Source organism: Juglans regia, chromosome 11, assembly GCF_001411555.2.
Source record: "Juglans regia cultivar Chandler chromosome 11, Walnut 2.0, whole genome shotgun sequence".
NCBI lineage: Eukaryota > Viridiplantae > Streptophyta > Magnoliopsida > Fagales > Juglandaceae > Juglans > Juglans regia.
Window position 1 is genome coordinate 1,228,272 of NC_049911.1, and position 27,528 is coordinate 1,255,799.

The 27,528-nt window shown below is 37.0% G+C and overlaps 2 protein-coding genes across 2 annotated transcripts; both read left to right on the forward strand.

Moving 5' to 3' along the window:
* Positions 1-710: 710 nt before the first annotated feature.
* LOC109011054 (bifunctional 3-dehydroquinate dehydratase/shikimate dehydrogenase, chloroplastic-like) lies at positions 711-6,749 on the forward strand. Its single transcript, XM_035695359.1, has 10 exons — positions 711-1,219; positions 2,197-2,302; positions 3,358-3,573; positions 3,838-4,178; positions 4,913-4,976; positions 5,119-5,227; positions 5,322-5,471; positions 6,077-6,225; positions 6,303-6,465; positions 6,563-6,749. Exons 1-10 carry the CDS (start codon positions 1,005-1,007, stop codon positions 6,604-6,606), a joined length of 1,557 nt encoding a protein of 518 aa, XP_035551252.1. The 5' UTR covers positions 711-1,004; the 3' UTR covers positions 6,607-6,749.
* Positions 6,750-20,995: 14,246 nt separating this feature from the next.
* LOC109011053 (bifunctional 3-dehydroquinate dehydratase/shikimate dehydrogenase, chloroplastic-like) lies at positions 20,996-24,904 on the forward strand. The gene is made up of 10 exons (XM_018992084.2): positions 20,996-21,258; positions 21,914-22,149; positions 22,246-22,570; positions 22,676-23,022; positions 23,223-23,286; positions 23,386-23,491; positions 23,581-23,724; positions 23,909-24,057; positions 24,374-24,536; positions 24,638-24,904. The coding sequence occupies exons 1-10, from the start codon at positions 21,244-21,246 to the stop codon at positions 24,679-24,681; spliced, it is 1,593 nt and encodes a 530-aa protein (XP_018847629.1). The 5' UTR covers positions 20,996-21,243; the 3' UTR covers positions 24,682-24,904.
* The last annotated feature ends 2,624 nt before the right edge of the window (positions 24,905-27,528 follow it).

Here is a 27,528-nt window from a genome sequence, read left to right on the forward strand (position 1 = left end):
TATTAAATTTATTCTAATTTAAAATCTCTTTACACGTGAAATTTTTGATATTTTTTAATTTAACACATCATTATACGTGGATTCACAATATTTTTTAACTTTTCATAAAAAATAATAAATTTATCTTAATATTCAAATACATTTTAAACTCAATTTAAATAATTTTATATAATTTTTTTTACTATTTAACTCACTATTATTTATAAGAGAAATGATACTTACAGTCGTGAGTGTGCAAGCGCCGTGCAATCTCTTTGAAAAAAATAAATAAATATAAGATTCACATGAAAAGAAATTAATTTTTTATGAGTGAATCTCACTTTTTTTCAAAGTGACTATACGATATTTATACATTTCACGACTGTATGTAACATTATTAGTATTTATAATGAATTAAACTCAACTTAACATAAAAATGAAATCTAAAAATTCAGATTTCAAATACGACCCGCCAACTGTTCACTTGTGCTTGTTTTCGTTTGCACTTTGCAGATCCCATTTTGCTATATTTTTACTCAAAACTGTTGCTTCTCTTAGCTTAGCTGTTGCTTTATCCTATTTGATTTTTTTAAGGAGTTTTTTAGCGTCTTGTTGAAGTGGATACGTCAAAAAGCCGACCAAACCTTATCTGCAGTTGTGTCTCTCACTACACAAGCTCATATTCAATATATATTTTGTTGCTTAAGCTATTTGACCGACTTTTTTTTATTTATATATGCTGTTTCAGAGTTGTTGGGTTTCTGATTTTTCTTTCCATGTGAGTGGTTCTAAAATCCAAATAAGACTCACCAACCTTGCCATTCCTTCCACCATGGACTTTTAACTACTCTGCTGCCTGGGCTATTAACATTCCAGGCTGACTCTATACGAACAGCACTAGTTCATTTCGTTTTCTTTGTCTTGTTCACTATTTGATAACCCTTTTCTTATTTAAAATCCTCGACTCAATTTTTTTTTTTACCAACACTGCTTGAGTACTCATTCTTTCGATCATTTATCTCCAAATGGGAAGTATTGGAATGTTGAATAATTCAACTTTGATTTGTGCTCCACTAATGGCTCAATCCGTTGAGCAAATGGTGAGTGACATGTACGAGGCAAAAGCACAAGGTGCGGATGTAGTTGAAGTCAGGTTGGACTGCATTAAGAACTTCCAGCCTCGCCAAGACCTTCAAACCATCCTCAGAAAAAAGCCCTTGCCAGTGCTCATCGTGTATCGGTACTCTTCACAAATCCTAACTGAATGAATTTTCTGTTTCTAGCTAGACATAGTTAATATTTATGTAATTGTATTCTTGGAATTTTTAATTAAGTCCCAAAAATTAATATGATTGTATTAAAAACATGCCATTGTGTTTATGGGGAACCTCTTATTGCTGCTGTATGGAGACAAATCCTCTCATTGTGTTTTACACTTGCAAATTTTGCTTTTCATAACATGAATAATTATTGATTATGTAATATTTGCATCTTAGTGAAATAAAATCAGCAAATTGTTGATTGATCTCAACAATGATAAGACCGGCCATCTCATGCCTACCCTTAGCAGACTACTCGCATAAAAACTCAACCTTGGTAGGTTTTTTCCTTTCCCTACCCTTAATTGCAAGCTCTATGACCTTTTGGCTGTAAGTTGCAATCTCTTTCATATTTCTAAAAGAAAATGCTAGTGAAACTGCAAGCTCCTTCAATTGTATTGGGCCCTTTATCTGTACCTGTAAGGTAAGACCAAGCATACAGTGAAGTTTTTTGTTTATTTCTTGCTGATGTGGCAGACTCATAATTAGGAATGGCTAGTTTCTGGACCTATATCTTAATATGTCAATCTACGAACTTCTTCCACCTCGGCTATGTTATTTTCTTCTTTAGTTTTAAAAGCTTGGATGGCAGGTTTGTTAGACGGTCTGCCAAGATTTAGCAAGATTTTCTATGTAGTGAAATCACAAAAACTGAAAGAATAGAAGGAAAGATGACATTATAGATGAGAAAATTAAAAGGTTAACATGGCAAGATTATCATGAATATGTGGGGGAATGCTTGATGGTAGAGCATCCTCTTTGTTTCTTCTCTTCCTCACAAATCGCCAAGGTTATTTTCATCAGACTGGAGAAAGGCCTTTAATATCATTTTCTTACTATGAAAATGGTCATTTTCAACAGCTATCAAGTCACTAATTATATAATTTTTTTTTTCCAGGCCAAGGTGGGAAGGTGGTCAGTATGAAGGTGATGAGAGCACACGGGTGGAAACCCTCCATTTAGCCAAAGATCTGGGAGCTGATTACATTGATTTTGAGCTCAAGGTAGTTTTTCAAATTGAAATTCAACATTGAAGTAAGAACAAGACTTGCTCAAATCTGATTATGACCTTAAGATTGTGTTTTGTGTTCTTTCGGTGTGTCCAACACTGTTTGTGCCATGCGATGTTCGGATAATTGGCCCCAACATATGCATTGAAATAAGCGTGAAAGGTATTCTGAGGAAATATGGGAAGCCATTGACTTAAAATCACAGGTTGCTATCATATTTAAATGCAATGAATTCTGGCGGTAATATCATAATGCTCTTGAATCGTATGAAGGACTGTTCTCCGTTTACGTATATTATTTGAGCTAAGTAGGGTGATTTAGGCATCTAATCTTCAAGAGCATGTACAAAGCTCTGTTTCTAAAGGATTTACAAATTGTGAAAACACAAAAATCGGACAGAAGAAATGAAAGCTTCTTCACCTTTGGTTGAGCTTTGAGAATATTCTAATCATACAAATCAGATACAGTGCTGAAAACGGCACAAGAATACAGGCTTGATGGTTGCTAATTAAAAAGCATTTCCATTAAAAGACAGCTAGATCAGTATGCCAGTGGACACCTTCTGTTAGTTATGTAGTTGCTACTCTTACCACAGAAACACCTACTTCCTTTGGGATCTCACTTCTGTATTCAACGACTGGAAGGAAGCCCACTTAAGTGCTAAACGAAAGAACTAGTTTGTACAAAATACAGTAATTTTTTATATGTTCTATTGACAAAGCTAGCGTGCCATTTTTCATAGTTGGTATTTTTTGGTTTATGTGTCGTTGAATCATCTCTTTCATTTGGAGACTTGTGTGTCTTTGAAACACTAGTAGTCCCTAGTAGTTCTCTCTCTTAAAGCAAGCAAACCTTTGAAGGTGGGGAATGAGAACTGTGGAACTATAGTGTTAGAGCTACCTTTCCCTCTGTAGTTTACCTCTCACTTGCCTAACATTGATTTCTACATGTTGCAGGAATAAGGATTTGAAAAACATTGAGCTTATTTTTTTTCACTGTTTTCATGGAGCCTTGGAATCTCATCTGACTCGTGTCGTATGATTGCTTAGGTGGCTTCTAATCTTAGGGGAGGACTGAAAATGGATCATCGCGGTGGTAGCAAAGTTATTGTTTCATGCTATGTAAATGGCATGGCCTCTCTGGAAGATTTGAGCCATCTTGTTGCAAGCATGCAAGCTACTGGAGCGGATATCATCAAACTTGCCACAAAAGCAATTGATATTACAGAAATATCAAGAATTTTTCATCTGCTCTCACATTGCCAGGTATGAGCTCATTTTTATCTCCTTTTCATTTTTATCTAAGTGATTTAGCGATTTAAACTGAAAAGATATGAATGCAGATCACCAACAAACATTGAAGTGTAAAAGAAATTAACAAAGAAAGTGAAAAATACCTTTTTGATTTTATTCTGCTCAAGTGGATATGATGTATCATTTGAAGTGTTTAAACTGCTCGATTCTTTGGGATTCTTGTAAATCCATCTTGTCTATTTATAAGTGTATGAGACCATCTTGCTACTCCCGCAGGTGCCACTAATTGCATATTCGGTTGGTGAAAGAGGTCTTATGAGCCAGATATTGAGCCCCAAATTTGGTGGTCTTCTAGTCTATGGATCTATGGAAGGAAATTCAGTTCCAGGCCTGCCTACTCTAGACAGCCTTAGGCAGTCTTATAAAGTGATCCATATTAATGCAGAGACCAAAGTTTTTGGGCTCATCTCCAAACCAGTTAGCCACAGTAAAGGCCCTCTATTGCATAATCCTACTTTCAGGCATGTAAACTATAATGGAATATATGTGCCAATGTTTGTTGATAATCTCAAGGACTTCTTCAGTGTCTATTCAAGCCCTGATTTTGCTGGATTCAGGTATGTCATTTACGAGGGTATGGTACATTTAAAGTTGAATAAAAACATGAATTTTTGACTGACAGAAAGTTTGATATTTCAGTTTGTTAGCCTTGGATGATATATATTCAAGATATACACTACTCTTGATTGTCTATATTTGTTTATGGCCAAATATATCGTCTTAGCAGCTTTATTTTTACATCAGGATCGAGCCATTGTAATTTGTTCCTTGTTCTTTTCTTAGGTAGGCATAAACCTCAACCACAACCAATGTCTATGCAGTTTAAACTTTGATAACTGATCAGCAATCATCACAATTTAACAGGGCCTAGACAAAAGCAGCTAGAAAACTACAATATGGAGCATTGGGTTCATTCCTTAAGAATTTGGCCATCTAACTCTCTGTAAAAAGCTGTTAGCAACTAGTTCCAAAGCAATGCCCTATTGTCAGAACTGAGTGTCACTCATACACAACTGAATTTATTCTTCTCCCACAACAAACTCAGCCTTCCCTTAATTTGAACACTGTAGATATGCTGAAGGATAGTTGGAATGATTGAAACCTACTTACCTTCGATCTCATTAGTGCCTGCCGCCTGGTGCATGTTAAAATGATCTATTTAGGTGGAGGTGTTATTTTTTCGTTTTCAGCGATACACACACACACATATATAGGCCGGCTATTGTTTTGTTTTTTTGTTTTTGTTTTTGTGCTCGTTGCATAACTTCTTATTTCCTTTATTCGAATACAGTGTCGGGATCCCGTACAAAGAAGCTGTAATTGGTTTTTGTGATGAAGTACATCCACTTGCTAAGGTTGGCTTAAGTCTACCATTTATTATCTTTTATATTATGTTGCGGTACTGTAATTTTTAGGGCTTTGTTAAGTGTCTTCATCATTCCTAATGTATGTTCTATGCATGGTGGATGGAATAATTATTTTCACACGCTTTATCAGGCCATAGGTGCTGTTAATACTATTATAAGGAGGCCTACTGATGGCAAGCTGGTTGGTTATAATACAGACTGTGAGGCTTCAATATGTGCAATTGAAGATGCTCTTAAAGGTACAGGAATACCAAAATGTGTATTTTGACCCTCAAAATGTTGTCTTTGAACTCTAAAATGACAACTAACATTTGTGCATCTAAAACATCACAGAACAGGGATGCACTAATGGGGGAGCATCTCTCAGTTCTCCTCTTGCTGGAAAACAATTTGTGCTAGTTGGTGCTGGAGGTGCAGGAAGGGCATTGGCATTTGGTGCCAAGAGTAGAGGATCTCGGGTTATCATTTTTGACATTGATTTTGGTATATTAACCATAATCTACTATCCAAGTGCTATACAAATTGTTTTTTCTTCTCTACTAATATGGTTAGCAATTATTTTCTCTCACGTATGTAACTCAATAGGTTAGAATCACAGTGTGGCACATCAAAGGCAAGGCTTTTTGGTATTCATGCCACTTGGCCTTGTTTGGATTAAAAAACTATCTCAACTCAACTCATCTCATCTAATCATTACAACTTTCCCAAACATTCAAACATAATAAACAATTCAACTTTTTCAAATTCTAAAATAAAAATAATATTAAAAAATTATATTCTAACAATATTTTATTTAACTTTAAACTCTCATCTTATCTCATCTCAACTCAACTCTCATCTTAAAGTTAGGTTGTTTAAGAGGTACATTTGCCTGATTGCCCTCCTCTCCCCATTCCCTCCGCCACCCCCATAGAAAAAATGAAGGCGGCAAAAATTAATTATGAAGCATAGGTTCAACGATAGACTTCCTTCAACTGTAATGAGAAAACCAATATTCTGACCCTGCTGCAGCATATTGATTGGTAACTAATCCTGATTTATATCTTATTACAAACCCACTGCCCTAATTCTTATCCTTTGTACAAAAGACAGAACAAAATCTCTTGCTTGTGCTGTATCTGGTGAAGCTCGGCCCTACAATGATATAGTTAACTTCCAGCCAGAGAAAGGTGCAATACTAGCAAATGCAACACCTTTGGGAATGCATCCAAATACAGATCGGATTCCTGTAGCTGAGGTCTAATGCACTATACCTACTAGAATAACATTTCAATTTGGTTTTTATTATTTGAATTGTTTGTTTGCTTTCTGAAGGCAACCTTGGGGGATTACCAGCTTGTCTTTGATTCCGTTTACACACCAAGAAAGACCAGACTACTAAAAGACGCCGAGGCTGTAGGAGCCATCATTGTGAGTGGAGTTGAAATGTTCCTCCGTCAGGCCATTGGCCAGTTCAACCTCTTCACAGGCAGAGAAGGTACTTCTTGACTTTCATCTTCTCAGACACTAGACTCTTGTGTTTATGCCTAACATAATTGATTGATGTGACTCCTTTGGCTTACATTGTTTTGCAGCACCTGAAGAGTTCATGCGGGAGATCATCCTTGCAAAGTTCTGATATATTTCTTCACACAGAAGATGTTCTAATTGTACATTATGCTTCCATTTACCCATTTATTGAAATTGCATTATAAAAAAGATATGGATATTCAAGAATTGAATATATTGTTAAGACCCAGAAATAATCAATAAAATTTTCCATCTCTCTCTCTCAAAAGCCTACCGACGGGCTTTTCTGTCGCTGGGCTTGGAAAATTGTACATTATGCTTCCATTTACCCATTTATTACAGTACACCTGGCTTGGCTCGGCGAAACTATCTGTCAAACCCTTTGAGGGTTTTGAGTTGGAGGAAGGGGATAAAGAGTCGAATGACCTCATGCATTCTGTGGATGATGAATTATTGCTCCCTGAGGCTTGCAATCAAATGGGTTTGGAGGAGTTTTCTGTGGGGGAAGAATTTCAGAATTTCCAGAGTAACAAGATGGGAAATCTTATCCCATTGAACTATTTTTTTCCAGACCAAGCTTCAGATTGGGTAATACATAAGGTGAAAGAGATTTAACATTTTGTGGGGATTGATTGTGAGGGGTATGAAGAGCAGTTCATTGCCTTGTTAACTGCTATAGAAGTCAGGTATAAAAGGAAGGGGAACTTGAAGAAGAATTGGGAGCTTAAAGGTTGATGTGGTCGATGAATTCGGAGGGTAGCTCCAGTAGGAGTAGGGGAAAAGGGAAGGGGCCGGCTGTTCATAAATGAAACCAAAGATTGTGTCTTGTAATGTCCGTGGTTTTAACGAGGTAGAGAAATTGTCTTCAGATCCAGCACCTGCTTTGTGAGTGGAAAGCAGACATTGCATGTTTACAAGTGACAAAGTTGAAGTTAATCAATAGGAAGATTGTGAGGAGTCTATGGAGCAATATTTATGTAGATTGGGTGTACCTAGCATCTTCAGGGGCATCGGGAGGAATTGTAGTAATGTGGGATAGGCGAGTGGTGGAGAAAGTAGATGACTATATAGGGAGATATATGGTAGCTTGCTCTTTCAAATGCTTGTTAGATGGTTTCATGTGGGCAGTTGTAGGTGTTTATGGACCCAATTTTGACGTGGATAAAAGATTATTGTGGGATGAGCTAGCGGGGGTTCACTGTTGGTGGGAGCTTCCTTGGTGTATTGGGGGTGATTTCAATGTTGCTAGATTCCAAAGTGAAAGTTTTGGAAATAGAAGATTGAGGCCAGCAAGTTTGGAGTTCTCAGAATGTATCCTTGATTTGAACTTGATAGACCTACCACTTGCAGGGGGCCCTGCCACATGGTCAAATAATCAGACCTGAACTCGCCTGGATCGGTTCTTAATTTCACCGGAGTGGGAAAGCCAATTTCCGGACGTATGGCAAAAGCGGTTGGTACGTTTAGCTTCGGATCATTAGCCTATCTTGCTTGATTGTGGAGGCATTCAGAGTGGTAAACGATATTTTAAGTTCGAGAATATGTGGTTGAAATAAGAAGGTTTTGTGGAGAGGGTCAAGCAATGGTGGATTTCGTATCAGTTTGAGGGTACACCCAGCTTTATTTTTGCAAATAAGTTGAAAGCCTTAAAAAAAGACCTAAATGAATGAAATAAACAGTCTTTCGGTAATATAGAAGAGAACAAAAATACCAAGTGGATGGAAATTCAGGTGTTAGAAAGACTACAAGAGGGGAGGCCTCTTACTGAGGAAGAGCAAGCACAAAAAATTTTGCTGGTTGCAGATCTTGAGAGGATGATCTTGCAAGAGGAAATGTCTTGGCGTCAGAAGTCAAGGGCACTATGGTTAAAGGAAGGGGATCGGAGCACGAGGTTCTTCCATAGTATTGCAAACTCTCATAGAAGAAATAATAACATTGAAGTGTTGAAAATTGAGGGGTGGAGTGCAGAGAAGAAGAGGCAATTAAAGATCAAGTGGTTGATTTCTTTGAGAAGCTCCTTATTGAGTAGGTGGGGTGGAGGCCTACTCTAGATGGGTTGGTTTTTAAGATTATTGAACCGGGGGATGTTGCCAGGATGGAGAGGGCTTTCAAGGAGGAAGAGGTCTTTAATGTAGTAAGAAAAATGATAAAAGATAAGGCTCTCGGACCTGATGGTTTCTCTATGAGTTTCTTCCAAGAATGTTGGGAGGTAATTAAAGAAGATTTTTTGAAGGTGTTTTAAGAGTTGTTCTCGTTTAGAAAATTTGAGAAAAGTCTTAGCTCCACTTTCATTACTTTAATACCTAAGAAGGCTGGAGCTATTGAGATCATAGATTTTTGGCCTATTAGCTTAGTGAATGGAGTATACAAGATTATTTCAAAAGTACTCGGTAATCCCTTAAGTGAGGTTTTGGGAAAGATTGTGACTAAGCCTCAAAATGCTTTTGTTAAGGGTAGATAGATCTTTGATGCGGTTCTAATTGCCAATGAATGCTTGGACATTAGATTGAAGGATGACAACCTAGGTATTATGTGTAAGTTGGATATGGAAAATGCATATGACCATGTAAATTGGGATTTCCTTCTTTACTTACTAGGCAAGTGTGGTTTTGGTGAAAGGTGGAGGTCTTGGATTAGCTAGTGTATATCTACGGTAAGGTTCTCTGTGTTGATCAATGGCAGCCCCGATGGTTTCTTCCAGAGTTCTCGTGGTTTGAGACAGGAGGATCTGTTATCTCCGTTACTTTTTGTTATTGTTATGGAGGCACTAAGTAGGATGATCTCGGCTTTGTTGGCTAATGGATTTGTTAGAGGTTTCCAGATTGGATCTTCGAGAAGGGGTATTATCTCTATTTCTCACTTGTTGTTTGCAGATAATACGTTTATTATGTGCGAAGCTGATCGAGACCAATTGCGGGCTGTGAAGGCATGTTTGCTTTGTTTTGAAGCAATGTCTGGTTTAAAAGTGAACTATGATAAATCCGAGTTTGTGCCGATTGGAGAGGTTCAGAATATTAAGGAGTTGGCTGACACATTGGGTTGCAAGATAGCGTCTCTTCCAATGACTTACCTGGGACTACCGTTGGGTATAACTTCGAGGGCATGCTCGATTTGGGATACAGTGATTGAAAAAATAGAGAGAAGACTGGCAGTGTGGAAGATAATGTATTTGTCGAAAGGGGGCTAGATTACATTGATTAAAAGTACACTTTCTAATCTACCCACTAATTTTTTATCCTTATTCCCTATACCGGCAAGGGTGATAGGTCGTCTTGAAAAGTTACAAAGAGATTTTCTGTGGGATGGCTTAGGAGAAGAGTTTAAATTTCATCTTGTCAAGTGGGAGATGTTGTGCTGTTTTATCTCTAGTGGTGGGTTGGGTATTAGAAATTTAAGGTTGTTTAATTGGGCATTACTTGGAAAATGGTTGTAGCGATATATCAAGGAACCAGAAGCCTTATTGAAAATTGTGATTGAGGATAAATATGGTGGTTTAGGGGAGGGTTGGTGTACTAGAGAAGTTAGAGGGGCCCATGGAATGGGGCTATGGAAGCATATTAGAAAAGAGTGAGAGGTCTTTCATCAACACACTAGGTTCCAGTTGGGTACAGGCTCCAGGATTAGATTTTGGAAGGATGTTTGGTGTGGCAACAGTACTCTCCAAGATTTGTTTCCTATACTTTTCCTAATAGCAAGTGCCAAAGATGTCATAGTGGCAGAGGTTATGGGAATCTCAGGAGGGGGTATTCACTTGAATATCAACTTCAACCGGGTGGCACAGGATTGGGAGATTGAGAGTTTTGCAGATTTTTATAGTCCCTTGTATTCGTGTCGTCCAAATATCCAATATGAAGATGGTCTGTGGTGGATTTCTGCAGGGAAATGGGTATTCACTATTCGGTCCTTTTATAAGGTCCTCACACAAGTGTCGGAGATAGAGTTTTCCTGGAGAAGGCTCTGGCGACACAAGACTCCTCCGAAAGCTTATTTCTTTGTGTGGACAGTGTCATTAGGCAAGATTCTTATTACAGATAATTTGAGAAAGAGGAGGATAATCATTGCAGACTGGTGTTGTATGTGTAAAAGAGGGGGTGAGTTGGTGAACTATTTACTTTACATTGTGAGGTAGCCAGGACTCTCTGGAATGAGGTGTTTAAAATGATGGAACTAGCATGGGTTATGCCGGAATCCGTAGTGGATATATTGGCGTGTTGGACCTCTATCCGAGGTGTGCATCATATCAAAGTGATTTGGAAGATGAACTCTATTTGTATTATGTAGTGCTTGTAGCAGGAGCGAAATGAGAGGACATTTGAAGACAAAGAGAGATCTATGGAGGAGCTAAAAGTTTTCTTTTTTAGGACTCTTTGTACTTGGGCCATTGCTATAAATTTTAATGGCATGAACCTTCATGATTTATTAGTTTCTACTGTGCCTATGTAGATAGGACATACTTACTTTGTAATTGGCAATTGTTGCCCATTCTTGAATTAATAATACTTGTTTTACTTATCAAAAAAAAAAAAAAAAAGAATAAAGGCAGACAAACCTTCTATATATTATTCATAGTATTCCCACATTCACACCTTGATCAAGGATGAATCGCAAGACCTATATCCAGTTAATTGTTGGGATCAAATGCAAACTCATTGTCACTTCCAACTTTTTCCACTCATAACATGGGTGGTGGTTTCTTATAAATGGTTGGAGACATGCTCCAATCATGTTGGCTATCTATAAAAAGAAACTGGTGCCTCCTTCCCTTCGCTTAGGGAGTAAAAGAAAAGATAGGTGGTGTCTTCCCGGACCAGCCTTCCCGAATTTTGAATCCTCATCATTTCAACATATTACCCATTTGAACAGTGAATGCATATTTTCTAATAATTAGGCCTGAATTCTTTCATATAGACTATTATGAATATTATGAAGCACTTGAAGTGATTTGTTTTAGGTTTTAAATTCTGAATTGAATAGCCAGTCACAAAAGTGATATTTTTCTTTCAATAGATTTAAGTGGTTTATCCACCCCTCTCTCTCTCTCTCTCTCTCTCTCTCTCTATATATATATATATATATATATATATAACATAAGGCAAATCAACAATATGTTTCTTCTTATGCCAGAAAACATTAAGAAGATCATAACAAAATTCATCAACGAGCTTTTTTTTATTAAAACTATCAATTTTTTACTGTAATAATTTCTTCAACAAATTTTTTGTATTTGATTTTGTGCCGTAGTAAGTTCATAAACTAACATGAAGCCATTAATTGAATGAAAATGCCAATTCAAAAGGACCCACAAAAGAAGGGACAAAAAAAAAAAAAAAAAATTTGAGGAAGGAAGAGTAGTGGTAATTAGTAAATAAATTGGTTCCAAATAAACCCGTTCACCATTTTGCATTATTTTCTATTACTTTTTGGCGCGATTAGGAACTTCATCCCCTCTTCATTTATCACTTTTCTAGTTTAATGAAATTAACTTGCCTAGAAAAAAAAAATAGCTGCCCGTTTTGTTGGGTGTATACCAGATATTCAACACAACGCAAGGAGATGCGAAGAGCAGATCCATATAGTTTGATAGGATTGGAGTCATCCTATTTGGCACCTTAATTAATTTTTTTATTAGTTTAGTAAAATGTGATAGTAATTAATCAGTTTTTAATTAACTAATTCATTATTTATTTTACTCAAACATCTATATGTTTTTTTTAACATTTCTTAATGATGCTCGATTAATCTATTCTACATAATTTTTGAAACGTCTATTTTACTATCTTGTGACCTTTTATTTAATAAAGTTTTGAAGTATTTATTCTTGAATAATATTATGTACAGTTCTAGATTGTGCAAGCCAACTTACTCCCTTTAAAAAAAAGGTAATGCTTAGACTTTTCACTCTAATATTATAAATATCATTTTTCTTATTTGCTGCTATCTCTTTGACATAATTTTGAGTTTCCCTAAAACGTTTTACATGCATGTGATGTGAACATACTTACGTTCGATCGCTCTGTGTTTTTTTTTATTTATTTTCGATCTAAATTATAATATTTAGCGTGTTATATGGTGGAGACAGGAGAGAATGTATATTAATTTGGTTTGTAGAGAAGTTCTACAGGAAATTCTTATACTATATATTTTTATCTAATTAATATGTGATTTGTCATTTTTATACTTCTATTTTAATGTTTAAAAATGTGCGTTTAAATTCACATATTGATTAAATGAAAGTATGTGATACCGATTAATGTTATATATATATATATATATATATATATAAAGCATTTTTGTGTATATTTAAAAAAAAATTACTAAAATAAACACACACTAATGCTTTAAGGAAAAAAAAGAAACATTAATCGGTACTCTTTATAGGTACACTTTGTCGGTGGAAATACCATTTTGCTAATAAAAATCTAACACTTATTCCTCCAGATCTTGAAAAATTTAGGACTAGTATTTACATTATTCTAAGATCCAAATTACCGTACATGTGATCAAATGCATTACCACATAAAATATAGTCAAGGTGGTTGCTTTTGCTTTTTGAGAGGGCGAAAAAGATAGAAACAGGTGCTGGAAGGAAGCAGCGAGGTGTAATACTTCGCTATTAAGTTTCCTTGATGATGGGGTCTCCTAGCTCTTGTTGAGGAGGAATTCCCTGCCCCTAGTAGGTTTAAATCTCCTAACTTCGACTGTGGAGAGTGGTGAATTAGCTAAAAAAATTCGTTTCTTTGTAACTATAATATTGCATGGCTGAGGACTTCATCAAACAGTGGGATAAATTCAACCTCACAGAAGCAGAACAACAGGAGTTGATACTAGAGTTGAAGGAAGATGAGGCAGTATCACGTAGGGAAAAACTGTGTCTTCTTGGATTGGTGGTGGCAGACAAACAAATAAACAGAGATGCTTTTAAGAGCACCATGGTAAAGATCTGGAGGCCAACAAAGGAATTGCAAATCTAAACTATAGGTGATAACCTGTTCTTGATGGAATTCCAGTGTGCCCATGATATGGAAAGGGTGCACGCTGGCAGGCCTTGGACTTTTGATAGGAATCTCATTTGTCTAGAAATTTTTAATGGACTCTTTGCTCCAGTTATGTACCATTTTGCTTCTGAACCAATATGGATCCAAGTGCATGGCCTCCCTCTAGGAGGCATGACACAACTTATCCGAGAGAGAGTGGGCGGTGTGACGGGAGAAGTTGAAGAAGTAGATGTGGATGAAGAGGGAGTGGGATGGGGTCCTTACCTGAGAGTTAAGGTGTCCATCAATAGAACAAAGCCATTAATGAGAGGCATCATAGTGCTGTTAAAAGGCATTAGAATTAGGCTCACTTTTGTTTATGAAAGGTTGCCTATCTTCTGCTTCAAGTGTGGAATTATAAAACATGGCATTAGTGGCTGTCTGGAGTCCTCATCGGGTAATTTATTATATGGTAGTAAAATTTTCCAATATGGTGCATGGCTGCGTGCTTCCCCTATGTGATCAAAAGACAATTTAAAATCTGTTGTTAACTTGGATAAGGGAGGCAGAACTAACCATTCCTCTGAACAACAGGTGGTACAAGAGGAAGTGGACTATCCAAAAGACCAATAAGGAAAGAATCTCAATTCTGATAATATCAACTTTCTTAAGAACCATGTATTGGAGAATGAGCATGGACAGTTAGAAAACTACCAATCAAACCAAACAGGTGAAACTTTAGGCCAACAATACAATATGGAACATGTGCCTACAGAGTTGATTCAGTCACAGATTCATGATATCTATAAGGACCCTTTTCTTGAAAGTATAAAGTCTGCTGAGGTGGAACAGATGGTAGTCCAAGCTGGGACTGCTATAACCTATGCATATGATTCTAGCTACCAGATAGAAGACCCCATAGGTAGTTCTAAATGGAAAAGAAGGGCTAGGCTAAAACAACCAGTGATTGAGGGTGGTATGACTACTAGGAAGGCAGGTAAAAAACGAGACACTCTAGCTAATCCTATTGACTTTCAAAAGAAATTTCTGCATGCAGGGATAAGAAAAAAGGCAAGAGAACTGAGGTGGTTGAAAATGATATGTAAATGGAAATGGCAGTGGCTGCTCTGCCAAGAGCCATGAATCTTATAAGTTGGAACTACCAAGGACTTGAGAACCCTCGGACAGTTAACTTCCTTAACATCCTAGTTAAGGACAAGAACTCAAATATGACCTTTCTCATAGAAACAAAATGTTCAAAAGCAAGAGTGGCAGAGGTTAGGGATATTTTAAAATTTAATGCTTGTTTGGTGGTAGAAAGTAGAGGTAGTAGTGGTGGACTTGCACTAATGTGGAAGAATCATACTAAAGTAGTTATTTATAACTACTCGAGATGGCATATCAATACTCATGTTACAAATGATCAAATGGCACAAACTTGGCTCTTCACAAGCTTTTATGGTCATCCTGAAACTCCTAAAAGAAATATGAGCTGGGAATTCCTAAAGTCCCTTAAACCTATGGCCTCCACCCCATGGTTTTTTTGTGGTGACTTTAATGAAATAACCTATCAAAGTGAGAATGTGGGAGGTGGACCTAGGCCTTACAAACAAATGGAGATTTTTAGGAATGCCCTTGAATGGTGCTCCTTAAAATCGATTCTGACTAAAGGCTCAAGATACACTTGGGCTAATAATAGAAGAGGTCAAAATTTTACAAAAGAAAAATTGGATCGAGCTCTAGCCAATCCAGCATGGATGCACTTGTTTTAGGAAGCCTGCTGCTCAGTGGTACCTGCTGTGAAATTAGACCACTCACCTTTACTTATCCTGTTAGATAATAAAAGATTTCAAGGCAGTTTTAAGACTAAATGCTTTAGATTTGAAACTGCTTGGTCCTTAAAGGATGACTGTGCTAATACCATTAAGGAGGCCTGGGGGAAGGTTGCTCTTGGAGGGGATTCTGCAACCATTATGAATAGAAAGTTCTCAACTAAAGTTCAGCTCTGAAGAAGTGGAATGTGAGAGCAAACAGAAAATTTCCTACTGATATCAGTTAGAAAATGAAAAGGTTGAATGAGTTACAAGAAGAAGGAGGAGGAGATCATGTAGAGGTTGCTTTCAAACTGCAAACTAAAATTGACAATATTCTAGTTGAGGAGGATCTTAAATGGAAACAAAGGGCAAAATAACATTGGCTACAAATAGGTGACATAAACACTAAATTTTACCATCTACATGCCACCCAAAGATGGAATATTAATAGAATATCTCAAGTCTTGGACATCAGGAATGTTTTGGTGACTAAAAAACAACAGATTGGGTCTACATTCTCTAATTATTTCTCTGAACTTTTCTCCACCTCTCATCCATTTGGCATTGAAGAATGTCTCATGGATATGCCCAATAAAGTGTCTCCTAAAATGATTGAGATTCTTAATAAGGAATTCAATGAAGGAGAGGTTAGAATGGCAGTGTTTCAAATGAAAGGTTTAGGCTCTCCAGGCCCAGATGGTTTCCTAGCTTTATTTTATCAATCCAATTGGGAACTACTTGGCAAAGAAGTATGCAGTTTTGCACTCAAAATTCTAAATACAGAAGGTTCCTTGGAGGGTGTCAATGATACTTTCATCACGCTGATTCCAAAGGTTAAAGATCCCATGAAAGTTTCAAATTTCAGACTAATTAGCTTATGTAATGTGACCTACAAAATTGTTGCAAAAGTGATATCAAATAGGCTAAAGGTTGTACTTCCTAATATCATTTCTATGAATAAGAGTACTTTTGTACCAGGTAGGGCCATCACTGATAACATCTTGATGGCTTATGAAACTATTCACTCTATGTCAACTAGAATGCAAGGAAAATCAGGCTTCATGGCTTTCAAACTTGATATGAGCAAGACATATGATCATGTAGAGTGGTCCTTTCTATCCTCTGCGATGTGCAAGCTGGGTTTTGAGAGCAGGTGGATCTCTTTGTTGATGAATTGCATTACTTCAATTCTCTTATTCAATTCTTATAAATGGTGAACCTCAAAATTATTTCAAGCCCTCCCGAGGACTAAGGCAAGGGGATCCTCTTTCCCCTTACCTCTTTATTTTCTGTGTAGAAGCCTTATCATGTGTCCTTAATAAGGCTGAGATGAATGGAAGCATCACTAGTGTTCCAATGAGAAGAGGTCCTATAAGAGTTAACCATCTCTTCTTTGCTGATGACAACATGATCTTTTGTAAATCCAACTCTCTTGAATGGAGCAGATTGATAAGGTTATTGACTATATATGAACTTGCTTCTGGTCAAATAATAAACAAGGAGAAATCCTCCATATTTTTTCAGCAAAAATACACCACTTGAGAATAAGAGAATTATTCTACAAATTGCTGGAGTGCACTTAACAGGTTCATTTGAGAAATACCTTGGTCTCCCATCTATGATTGGAAGAGCCAAAATTGCATCCTTTCATGGCCTTATTGATAGAGTGTGGTCTCGAATAACAAACTGGAAGACAAACTGCTTATTAGTAGTTGGAAAGAAGGTGCTGCTCAAATCTGTCTTGCAAGCCATCCCTACTTATACCATGAGAATATTTCTTCTACCTTAATCCATTACCAACAGATTGGACCAGTTATCAAGAAAATTTTGGTGGGGTTTCAATGAGGACCAATCAAAGATTCATTGGGTCAAATGGAGTAAACTCAGTAAATCTAAGGATCAAGGTGGATTGGGGTTTAGGAACTTCAACAATTTCAATCTGGCTCTTCTTGCTAAGCAAGGATGGAAAATACTTACAAATCCTGAATCTCTACCTGCCCTCAACCTAAAACAGAAGTATTTCCCACATGGATCTATCTTAACAGCTAAAATGGGATTAAGACCTTCTCTAGCTTGGAGGAGTATGCAAGCTGGCCTAAACATGTTAAAAGAAGGTCTATTATGGAGGATTGGTAATAGCTTAGAAGTGAAGATATGGGAGGACATATGGCTGCCAAAACCACATTTTCTTCCTCCTAATACCTACAACAATGGCACAAAAGAAGTGACTCAAATGGCTGATTTAATAAACCCAACTCTCAGGATTTGGGATGGAAATTTGCTTTCTAGATTGTTCCTTCAGAATACAATGGACATCATTAAAACAATACCAATCTGTATGAACAACAGAATGGAGCAACTGATTTGGGAAGGCACAAGTAATGGCATCTTTTTTGTAAAGAGTGCCTACTTTCTTCATAGAAATCTACAGTCTAATCTAGAGAGTGGTTCCTCTAATGTTCAAAGTCAACAAAAATCTTGGAAAGCTTTGTGGAAACTACAAGTGCCAAATGGAGTAAGAAAGTTCCTATGGAGAGCATGCAATGAGGCTTTACCCAACTTTAACAATCTGTTTAAGAGAAAAATTATAGATGATAACCTATGTCCTATTTGTCATCTTGAGGAGGAAACATCAAAGCATGTGCTATGGAGATGTGGGGCTGCTCAAGATGTTTGGTGTCAAGCAAGTATACATCTATAGAAACTATCATTGGAAGGTACCTGTTTTAAATCTATCTGGGAACAAATGTTAGCAAAAGTGACAACATGATCTAGAAGAAGTGATGAGTGTACGAAAGTGAACTCTAAATACCTTATTATTGGACTAAAATGCTAAAATATTAATAGAAATCATTGGAATTAATGTGTATTCTTGAATTGAGTTTCTATTTACTTTGGGATACTCTTGAGCAGATTTTTATGTTTAATTTTAGAGTCTATAAAAGAGCAAGTCCAAACCCATTCAAATTCAAAGGATTTTCAAGTGGGCAAGATATTGGAACAACCTAAGAACTTTCAATGAGTGTAGGACTCTTCAAATAAGGATAATGATGAGATTTGAGAGTAATTCGGATCAAAGTCTAAAATGCGCTAGGAGACAGAATGGATAGACTTTAGTATTTTAATTATAACTTTCCGCTTAAATATCGGATTGATGCGATTCTTGATGCGTCGGAAAGCTATCTTAAATGGCTACAAAGTTGTCTCAATAAAGATTTCTATATTCAAATTTTTGAAGCATGTATGAGGCTGCCAAGTTGAGTCCTAAAATTTAGGCTATTTTGTGTGCATGAATATGAAGACATTAGGGTTTCTTTCTTACCCTATTTAAGTATATCATTAGCACGAAATTGAGAGGGCAGAAGAGGGGAGATGGCTTAGTTTGAAGAAGGAATATCTGAAATTAATTTCCATGGCCGCCATTTGCTCTATTTTTCTCTTGAGATTCTTGTTATCCATTATATTTATGGATAACTAAATTCTCAAGTAGGGCTAGAGATGAACTTGCACATTAGATGGTATTTTTAATTTATTTTTTATTTATGTATTTGATTTTCAATTACTAAAACTCTTTTGTTTTATCATTCTCAATTCATTGTTGATGTTTTCTTCTCCGAATAATCATAGAATTTATTTTGTTTATGGATTCAGTCATGCTTTTTCTATTGAATGGATTAACTCTTTGATTATGTTTGAATCAATTATTTATCTACATTGATTTAATTCTTTGCTGCAATATTGCTTCCTGAATATATTGTCGTCGTTGGGATTTTCTCAATAATGATAATAATTTACGTATTTTAAAAGTGGTGAATGATTTTTCAAAATGTTACATTTAGTTTAATCTTGGTTTATAAATCTATACTTTCTGATTGAGAATATTAGGAATTGAGTTCCCAATTGAGTTATTCAATGAATTAAGAATAATTAAAATACCATATTTGTGCAAGAGATTCCCGACGCTTTACTATTTGTCTAACTTGAGTACTTTTTTCGTTAATCAATTTACTTCACTTTAATTTACATTTAAAATTAATCTTTCTTCTCTATTAATCATTTAATCTCTTTCTTTAGTTTTTTTGTTCATTCTACAATTCTTTTAATTTGTCTCTCTGTGGAATCAACACCTTAAAGTTGTGGTACAACTACCGCATTATTCTTTGGGCGTAATCAAGAAGCTGGGCTGATCTCAAGACTCATATGGTCTAGGAGGAATGCTTTCTTGCATGGAAAAATGACTGTGTTTGGATGTTAAACTGAATTGAGTTAAGTTGAGTTGAGATGATAAAATATTGTTAGAATATTATTTTTTAATATTATTATTATTTTTGGATTTGAAAAAGTTGAATTGTTTATTATATTTTATGCTTAAATTTAAAAAAGTTGTAATGATGAGTTGAGATGAGTTTATGATCCAAATAAATAAAGTTATTATCCATAAAGCCTATGAAGATATGAGATGTTTTAAAGCCACAAAGACAAATGTCCCTGCTGCTATAACCACTGCAAACTCACTTAGTATTCAGAGATGGAAAAAGCCTCCATAAGGAATTTACAAAATGAGCTGGAATGCTTCTATCAACGAGTCTAGGAGCTTAATTGGAATTGGAGCAATTCTCAAAGACTGCAAATGATTGGTTCTTGGCACACTTAGAGCTAAAAAGAATCTCACTTTGTCTCTATAAACTATAGAGGCAAATGCAATGATGATGGCAATCCTGTTCTGTAAAGAAGCTGGGATTCAAGAGTTCATTCTTGAAAGTGGTTCAATGCAGGTGGTCGAGAAGATGCAGAATTCTTTGGAGGATTGGAGTCAAGATGGATTAATCATTGAAGACACCAAAAATGTGTTAAGATCATTTGCAACTTAGAGTGTTTGTCATACTAAAAGGGATGCTAATATGGCTGCTCACATGCTAGTCAATGATGCCCTTTTAAGTGAGATTGATCTTTATGATCTTGAGAGTATACCTGTATGTATTAAACAAATCGTTTTCTCTAAATCTTTGTAATCCTTTACTCATGCAATATAGTTATTATCATTTAAAAAAAAAAAAAAATGCATTACACATAATAATTTAAAAATAATTTTTATTTTTGTAACAAAAAAATCCCTCAAATTCGAAGAATCTATAAAAATAAGCACATAATGTCTCGTAATAAATGAGTAATAAACATTATATAGTCTATTTTATATTATGTCTATCATTCTTTTACTTGAAAGACGTTAATTAAATTCCGGTAAGAATTCGACAATGCTTCGTAAGTCTTTAACATGTTTGTAACAATGGAAAATGATATTTATAGTCGTAAAATACATAAATATTGTACAAATATTCTTTAAAAAAAAAAAAGATAAATACGGGATCCCTATTAGAAAAAAAAACTAATTTTTTTTATTATAAATCTTACTCTTCTTCAAAAACACCATGCAGCATTTTGCGCACTCATGACTATACATGACATTAGTCTTGTAACAATTCATTGTACTTAAGGTTTGATTTTTGTTAATTCGTCGGATCACCTAATATTCCAAGAAGGTAAAAAAAAATAATTAGGCCGAGTTAAGTAGGCAGGGAGAGGCTATTACATCTAACATTCAAATTCATCACTTCCGGCCAGCTTCTTCTTGTCTGGGTCAAGGAAGACTTTACCCTCCCTTCCAACAAGAACAATGGTTGATATCATCCATCCACCCTCTGATCAATATATTAATCTAATTCCTGGCCTATAGCCGACAGATACTATAATATATATAATATAATCATGTACCCACTCTTGAACCTTATTTATCTACACTTTCTTCTTTAACAAGACAGAGTCTAAGATCGATCCCATAAACAATCAACTCTTGAACCAACTTCTGCTGCAGCAGCAGCTTCCAAACAGTACTACTTTCAAAACACACCTACAGCAAACTCAAACCAGCTCTGATCTGTTTGGAATCCAGCCTTCAACATGGGAAGCCTTCCGGTACGTTTTTTTCTTTTCTTTTCTCTTTTGTGGGGTTCTCTCTATCTCTTAGTTCTGCATGTTTAACGAAAAAATGTTCTAGCTAGCCTGCGCGCAGCTTCAACATTCCCTGCATGCATGTCGTTTGCTTCCGTTTTCTTTCCCTGGCCTTGAGTTTTTGTTTTATGTCAAACGTTTTAAGTTTTGGTTTGTTTCCCACTTGCGTCTTGAACTTGCAGTGTACAAGACACAAGCTGCCTTGTCCGGTACATGAGTTAATATATTATCATTTTGCTACTTCTATTTTAATTTTACTATTGTCTCAAAATTTTGCTTAAGATTTTTTTAGCAATCCTAGTTAGACTCATGAATTTCTTCGTCAAACATAGACATTTATGTATGTACAATAATTTTATACACCATATTACCATCTCACTTTCATTTTATTAAGTATGATATGACATATTTATCACTATTAAATGATCATTTATTGTTTATTTTTTTATTATTTAATGATGATGAATGTGCTATATACTATTTAAGATGATCAAAATAAAATGAGAGTATAGTGTATAACATTACTCATTGAAAAATTATTAGGCAGTTCGGAATAAAAACCAGGTGCAAATTATAATTTCTCTCATTCTGATTTTTTACACTTTTTGGTGAACTGTAGTTTACCGTGTCCGATTTGCAAACAAGCTCGAGTGGAGCTCGGAGCAGTCCCACGTTGCTATGTACTCCATTGATGGGAACCACGGTCGATCAAATGCTGATCGAGATGCGAAAGGCCAAGGAAATCGGATCCGACGTCGTTGAGATCCGGCTCGACTGTTTGAGAAACTTCAATCCACGCCCCGATCTTGAAGTTCTCATTGAGCGGTCTCCATTGCCAACTCTTGTCACTTACAGGTAATGATCGCCTAATATAAAATGAGGTGTACTTAATGAGTCTATCTCTCTCCCACTTTTAAGTACTTTTCAAAATTAATTTCACGTTCATTTCAGACCAATTTGGGAAGGCGGTCAGTATGAAGGTGATGAAACCAAGCGACAGGATGCACTTCGTTTGGCAATGGAATTGGGAGCCGATTACATTGATGTTGAGCTTGAGGTTGCTCATGACTTCAACAATTCCATTTATGGGAAGAAGCCTGAGAACTTCAAAGTCATCGTTTCTTCTCACAATTTTCACAATACTCCATCTTCTGAGGCCATTGGCAATCTTGTGGCAAGAATCCAAGCTACCGGAGCTGACATAGTGAAGATTGCAACAACTGCATTGGACATTACAGATTGTGCACGCATTTTTCAGATAATGGTGCATTCTCAAGTATGTAATATAATGCAGGACATTGCAATTTTCTGATTTTGTCGTTTGTCGTTTGTTTTTTCCACATTTTTTTCACTTACACTTCTCCATGCAAAAAAAATTTAGGTGCCAACAATTGGAATTGTTATGGGAGAAAGGGGTTTGATTTCAAGGTTACTTAGCCCCAAGTTTGGTGGATACCTCACTTATGGTGCACTTGAGGCAGGTGCTATTTCAGCTCCAGGCCAACCAACTGCAAAAGATTTGTTGGACTTGTACAACTTCAGGCTTATTGGACCAGATACTAGAGTGTATGGCATCATTGGGAAGCCTGTTGGTCACAGCAAGAGTCCACTTCTTTTCAATGCAGCATTCAAGTCAGTTGGTCTTAATGCAGTTTATGTGCACTTTTTGGTGGACGATGTCAAGAAGTTTTTCGATACCTATTCTTCCTCTGATTGGGCTGGATGCAGGTATGACTCTTCTTGGAAATGCATGCTTCATCAAACCAAGAGCTTTGAGTTGTTAGACCTGGATTTCTATGACTTTTCATTGTACTAAATAAGAGCACTAGCAGAAGATTAATCTGCCTGAGAGATTTTGGTAGACCAAGTTAATATATTTCTTAGCATGTTTTGTTTTCTTTAATAACGAAACTGAATCTGGAATGCAGTTGTACAATCCCACATAAGGAGGCTGCTCTCAAGTGCATGAACGAGATTGACCCTATTGCCAAGGTATCTGATTGTGTCTTCCCCTAAAATGTTGTTGCATAATCTGATCTGAATCATTTTCTATCAGTAAGTTTTGGTTACCACTATTTGATTTTTCTGCAGAAAATAGGAGCTATTAATAACATTGTCAGGAGATCAGATGGAGGACTAATGGCTTTCAACACTGACTACATCGGTGCTATTGCTGGCATTGAAGATCAACTAAGAGGTTTTCATCTTTTTACAAGTTATGCAAGCTCTGTCTAGACAAGTTCTTTCTCTTTTCATAGGTTATTGAGTTAGTTTTTGATTTTGCAGGTCTGAATGGTACAAATCCTGCAGCCGGCTCACCCTTGGCTGGTAAATTGTTTGTTGTTTTGGGAGCCGGTGGTGCTGGCAAATCACTTGCCTATGGTGCTGCACAAAAGGGAGCAAGAGTGGTGGTTGCCAATCGTACATATGGTAAAAATCGAGTTCTGTGTTTTAGAACCTATGCTTCTTTTAAAGGCAACTCATGAAACAATGAGCTTAAAATTTGGAAAATTCTTCAAGAGTAAATGCTCCACGTGTTACCACAAACTATAAACCTTACAAAACCTGAAGTTTATGAACAACTGAATGATGATGGGGTGTCTTTTTCTTACAGAGCGAGCTAAAGAACTGGCTGACAAAGTTGGTGGACAAGCTATGACTCTTGCTGAAGTAGACAACTTCCATCCTGAAGAAGGGATGGTTCTTGCAAACACTACATCCGTGGGAATGAAACCTAAAATAGATGAGACCCCCATTTCAAAGGTTTGCCCCTATTTACTTGCTTCACATGTTGGGGAAAAAATAAAGATTAGATAAGGAAACTTCTCTGCAAAAATGGTGGGAAAGCTGGATGAAACTTCAAGGTGTACAGAAAGTGAAATTGATGCATTGATGGACTTTTGGCTAGTTTAATTATCTGTTGATCAACAGTAAAGGTTTTCAAGGTTTTTTCTGGTACCTAGGATGGACTATTCTAGGGTCTAACACCACAACATATTGTAATTACAATGATTACATCATGATAGGCTTCATTGCGCTCATGCACCTAAGAATTCATTGTGTTTTGTTAATTTTGCAGCAATCTCTGAAACATTATTGCCTAGTATTTGATGCCATTTACACACCAAAGGAGACCAGGCTCTTGCGTGAAGCAAGAGAGACTGGAGCAACTATTGTGTACGGAACAGAGATGTTGATCCGCCAAGGCTTTGAACAATACAAGAACTTCACTGGTCTGCCTGGTAAGAATATCCAAATCAATTTGGATTCTAGCTTTTCCGAGTTACTAATACTAGTGTAGTATTTAAGAACTCATTGGTCCTTGTTTCTTTGATAATTCCAGCACCAGAAGAACTGTTTAGGCAACTCATGGAGAAGCATGCATAAATGGGGACTTGCATTGGCACTCCACACTACTGTTGCAGCTGAATCTATGTTTCCCCATTACGGCTAAATCGATTTAGTTTTAGCATTATGTGATAGGCTGTTGAGTTTTACTTTTGTATGAATAAATCTTTTGTTTCCAATAGAAACAATTTACAAAAAAATGATTCTATAAGTTTGCAGTGCGTTTGATAATGAGAAATGGTGGGAATGAGTTTGTAGCTAATTAGTATTAGCATTATCTTTTTCCTTCTACCTTCTCTTTGCATGCCACTCTACATCATCCAATTTTCAAGCCAAAGTTAAACAATAATGGTATTGAAAACAGCTTAAACAGCCAAGAAAGGATCTTTGATCACGAATAGCATTAAAAGAGTGCATATTTCTCTATATGTGAATGGGATCCTTTTTGACAAAGAGTGAACTTTTTTCTTATTTTTTGACAAGCTGTAGACCAAAGGGAGAGGAAAAGGAAGAGATTTGAACCAATACCTGGCCTATATAGTTTTTGAGGCATAAGCCACAGCCAATTGAGTTACCTCAAGAATAATAAATAATTGTGTTTCTGCATAATGTAATCACTAAAACCATCTTGGAAAACTAATATGTTGGGTCTTGAAGATGCAAACTCCAAATAAAATGATTAAAATCTGAGTATTTCCATTATGGTATCATTTAATGACTACGTTACTTTTAATAGTTGCAAATGATGCATTGTTAGCAACAAAAAATAGTTTTTTGCAGATTTTTCGTTGTAGGAGCTCCAATCTCTTGTAGGCGTACTTAATTCCTACCATGAGTGTAAAGGACGTGTCCCACCATCGATTGTGATCGCTAACCTGCAAATCAATAAGTGGGCGGCGTGGTGCGCCTGCTGTGACACATCTGATGCTTAAGTCAATAATAAGTGAGAGATCATGTGGACTCCTATCCCTTGCTAGCATGACAAGAAGAGCCATCTACAAAAAGGACCTAGGATTTTCCTGTCAAGGCGACGACCATTTCAGGTGGGAAACATAAGAACTCGACAATAAAGTCCGCCAACGCCTGCCCTTTCACGGCCTTCCTTGGCAAGTACTCGATGTCAAACTAAATGAGCTTGATTGACCACCCGACTAATCTCCCCGAGTTGTCTGGTCTTTGCAACACTTTTACCGGTGAGTTTTCTGTTAGCACTTTGATTGAGTGGGCCTCGAAGTACAAGCGTAACCTCCTGGACGCTGTCACCAAGGCGAACACCAACATCTCTATTCGCGGATACCTGTCTTCTGCTCCCTTTAAGGTGTGACTTGTGTAGTACACAAGCAGTTGCGCCGCCCCTTCTTCATTGACAAGGACGGCTGAAACGGCGTGAGGGGATACTACTAGATATGCATAGTGTGTCTCTTTCTATAGGTTGCCTTAGAAGTGGCGGATTGGTTAAATGCTGCTTCAGCTTTTGGGAAGCTTCGTCACATTCTTTGTTCCATGGGTGTACCTTTCGTAATACCCTAAAGAAAGGGAGACATCTGTTTGTGGATCTAGATACGAACTTGTTCAAGTCTGTTATTCTTCCCACCAACTGTTGCGTGTCATTTAGGCTCTTTGGCCGCTTCACGTTCATGATTGCTTTAATTTTTTCTGGGGAGGCTTTAATTCCTCTTTCTAACACAATGAACCCTAGAAATTTACCCGACCCTACTCCAAATGCGCACTTTGATGGGTTCAACTTCATCTTGTACTACCGCAGTAGTGTGAATGCTTCCCTTAGGTAGGCCAGATGTTGGGCGGGCTCTTTGCTTTTATCTAACAAGTCATCCATGTAAACTTCCATGGTCTGCCATATTTGGTTCTTAAACATCCGGTTGACTAGCTTCTGGTAGGTTGCTTCTGTGTTCTTCAGGTCAAACAGGATGACTTGGTAGCAATACAACCCACGGTCTGTGATAAATGAGGTCTTTTCTTCGTTTGCTAATTACATTCGGATTTGATTATAGCCTGAATAGACATCCATAAAGCTCAACATCCTGTGCCCTGCAATGGCGTCCACGATGACATCGATTCATAGTAGGGAAAGCTATCTTTTGGGTAGGCTTTATTTAGGTCGGTGAAGTCCACGCACATTCTTCACTTCCCATTTGCCTTCTTTATTAGGACAACATTGGATAGCCATTCGGGATAATGGGCTTTCTTGATGAACTATGTGGCGAGCAGGCATTCGACTTCCTTGGTATGGCTATGTATTTCTCCGTGCTGAACGATCTTATTTTTTTATGCACCTTTTTGTGTGTGGGGTCCACGCACAGTTAATGTTCAATAATGTTGTTATCAATACCAGACATATCTTCATGACTCCAGGCGAATACATCCCAGTGCTCTACTAACAATTGCTTTAGGGCCTCTCAGTCTTCTGGAGGGATCTCAATTTCAATCCTCATCGTTGTGTTGGGGTGATCTGGGTATAACGTTACGATCTCCAAGGGCTCACTCGCCTCTACTAGTTGTAGGTTTTGTTCATCCCTCACCTCTACACCTTTGTCCATAAGGACTATAGAGGGTGGGGGCAATGTGTTCTAACCATCCTTTTGGGCGGCCTGGTCATCGCCGCCTCTGATAGTGCATACTTATCCTCATTTGCTCCTTAGTTCCTACTTATAACACTCACGTACTAAGGCTTGTTCGCCTCGTGCTTCCTCCACTCTACCTTCAGTTGGGAACTTCATCTTGATGTGGAACATGGACGTAACTGACTTGAGATTGTTCAATGATGGTCGCCCTAGTATAGCATTATACAAGGAGGGCATCTTCACGATAAGAAATCGGTCATGTGGTCGGGGTACGCATCCATTTTCCCGTCGTGACCGAGAGGGT

Excerpts from the sequence above, each read along its gene's own strand:
- LOC109011054 (XM_035695359.1), top strand. The coding sequence starts at position 1,005 with ATGGGAAGTATTGGAATGTTGAATAATTCAACTTTGATTTGTGCTCCA. Across the intron at positions 2,303-3,357 it reads ACATTGATTTTGAGCTCAAG|GTGGCTTCTAATCTTAGGGG; the intron begins GTAGTTTTTCAA and ends ATGATTGCTTAG. Across the intron at positions 6,466-6,562 it reads CCTCTTCACAGGCAGAGAAG|CACCTGAAGAGTTCATGCGG; the intron begins GTACTTCTTGAC and ends ATTGTTTTGCAG.
- LOC109011053 (XM_018992084.2), top strand. Across the intron at positions 22,571-22,675 it reads AGATAATGGTGCATTCTCAA|GTGCCAACAATTGGAATTGT; the intron begins GTATGTAATATA and ends AAAAAAATTTAG. Across the intron at positions 23,725-23,908 it reads GGTTGCCAATCGTACATATG|AGCGAGCTAAAGAACTGGCT; the intron begins GTAAAAATCGAG and ends TTTTTCTTACAG.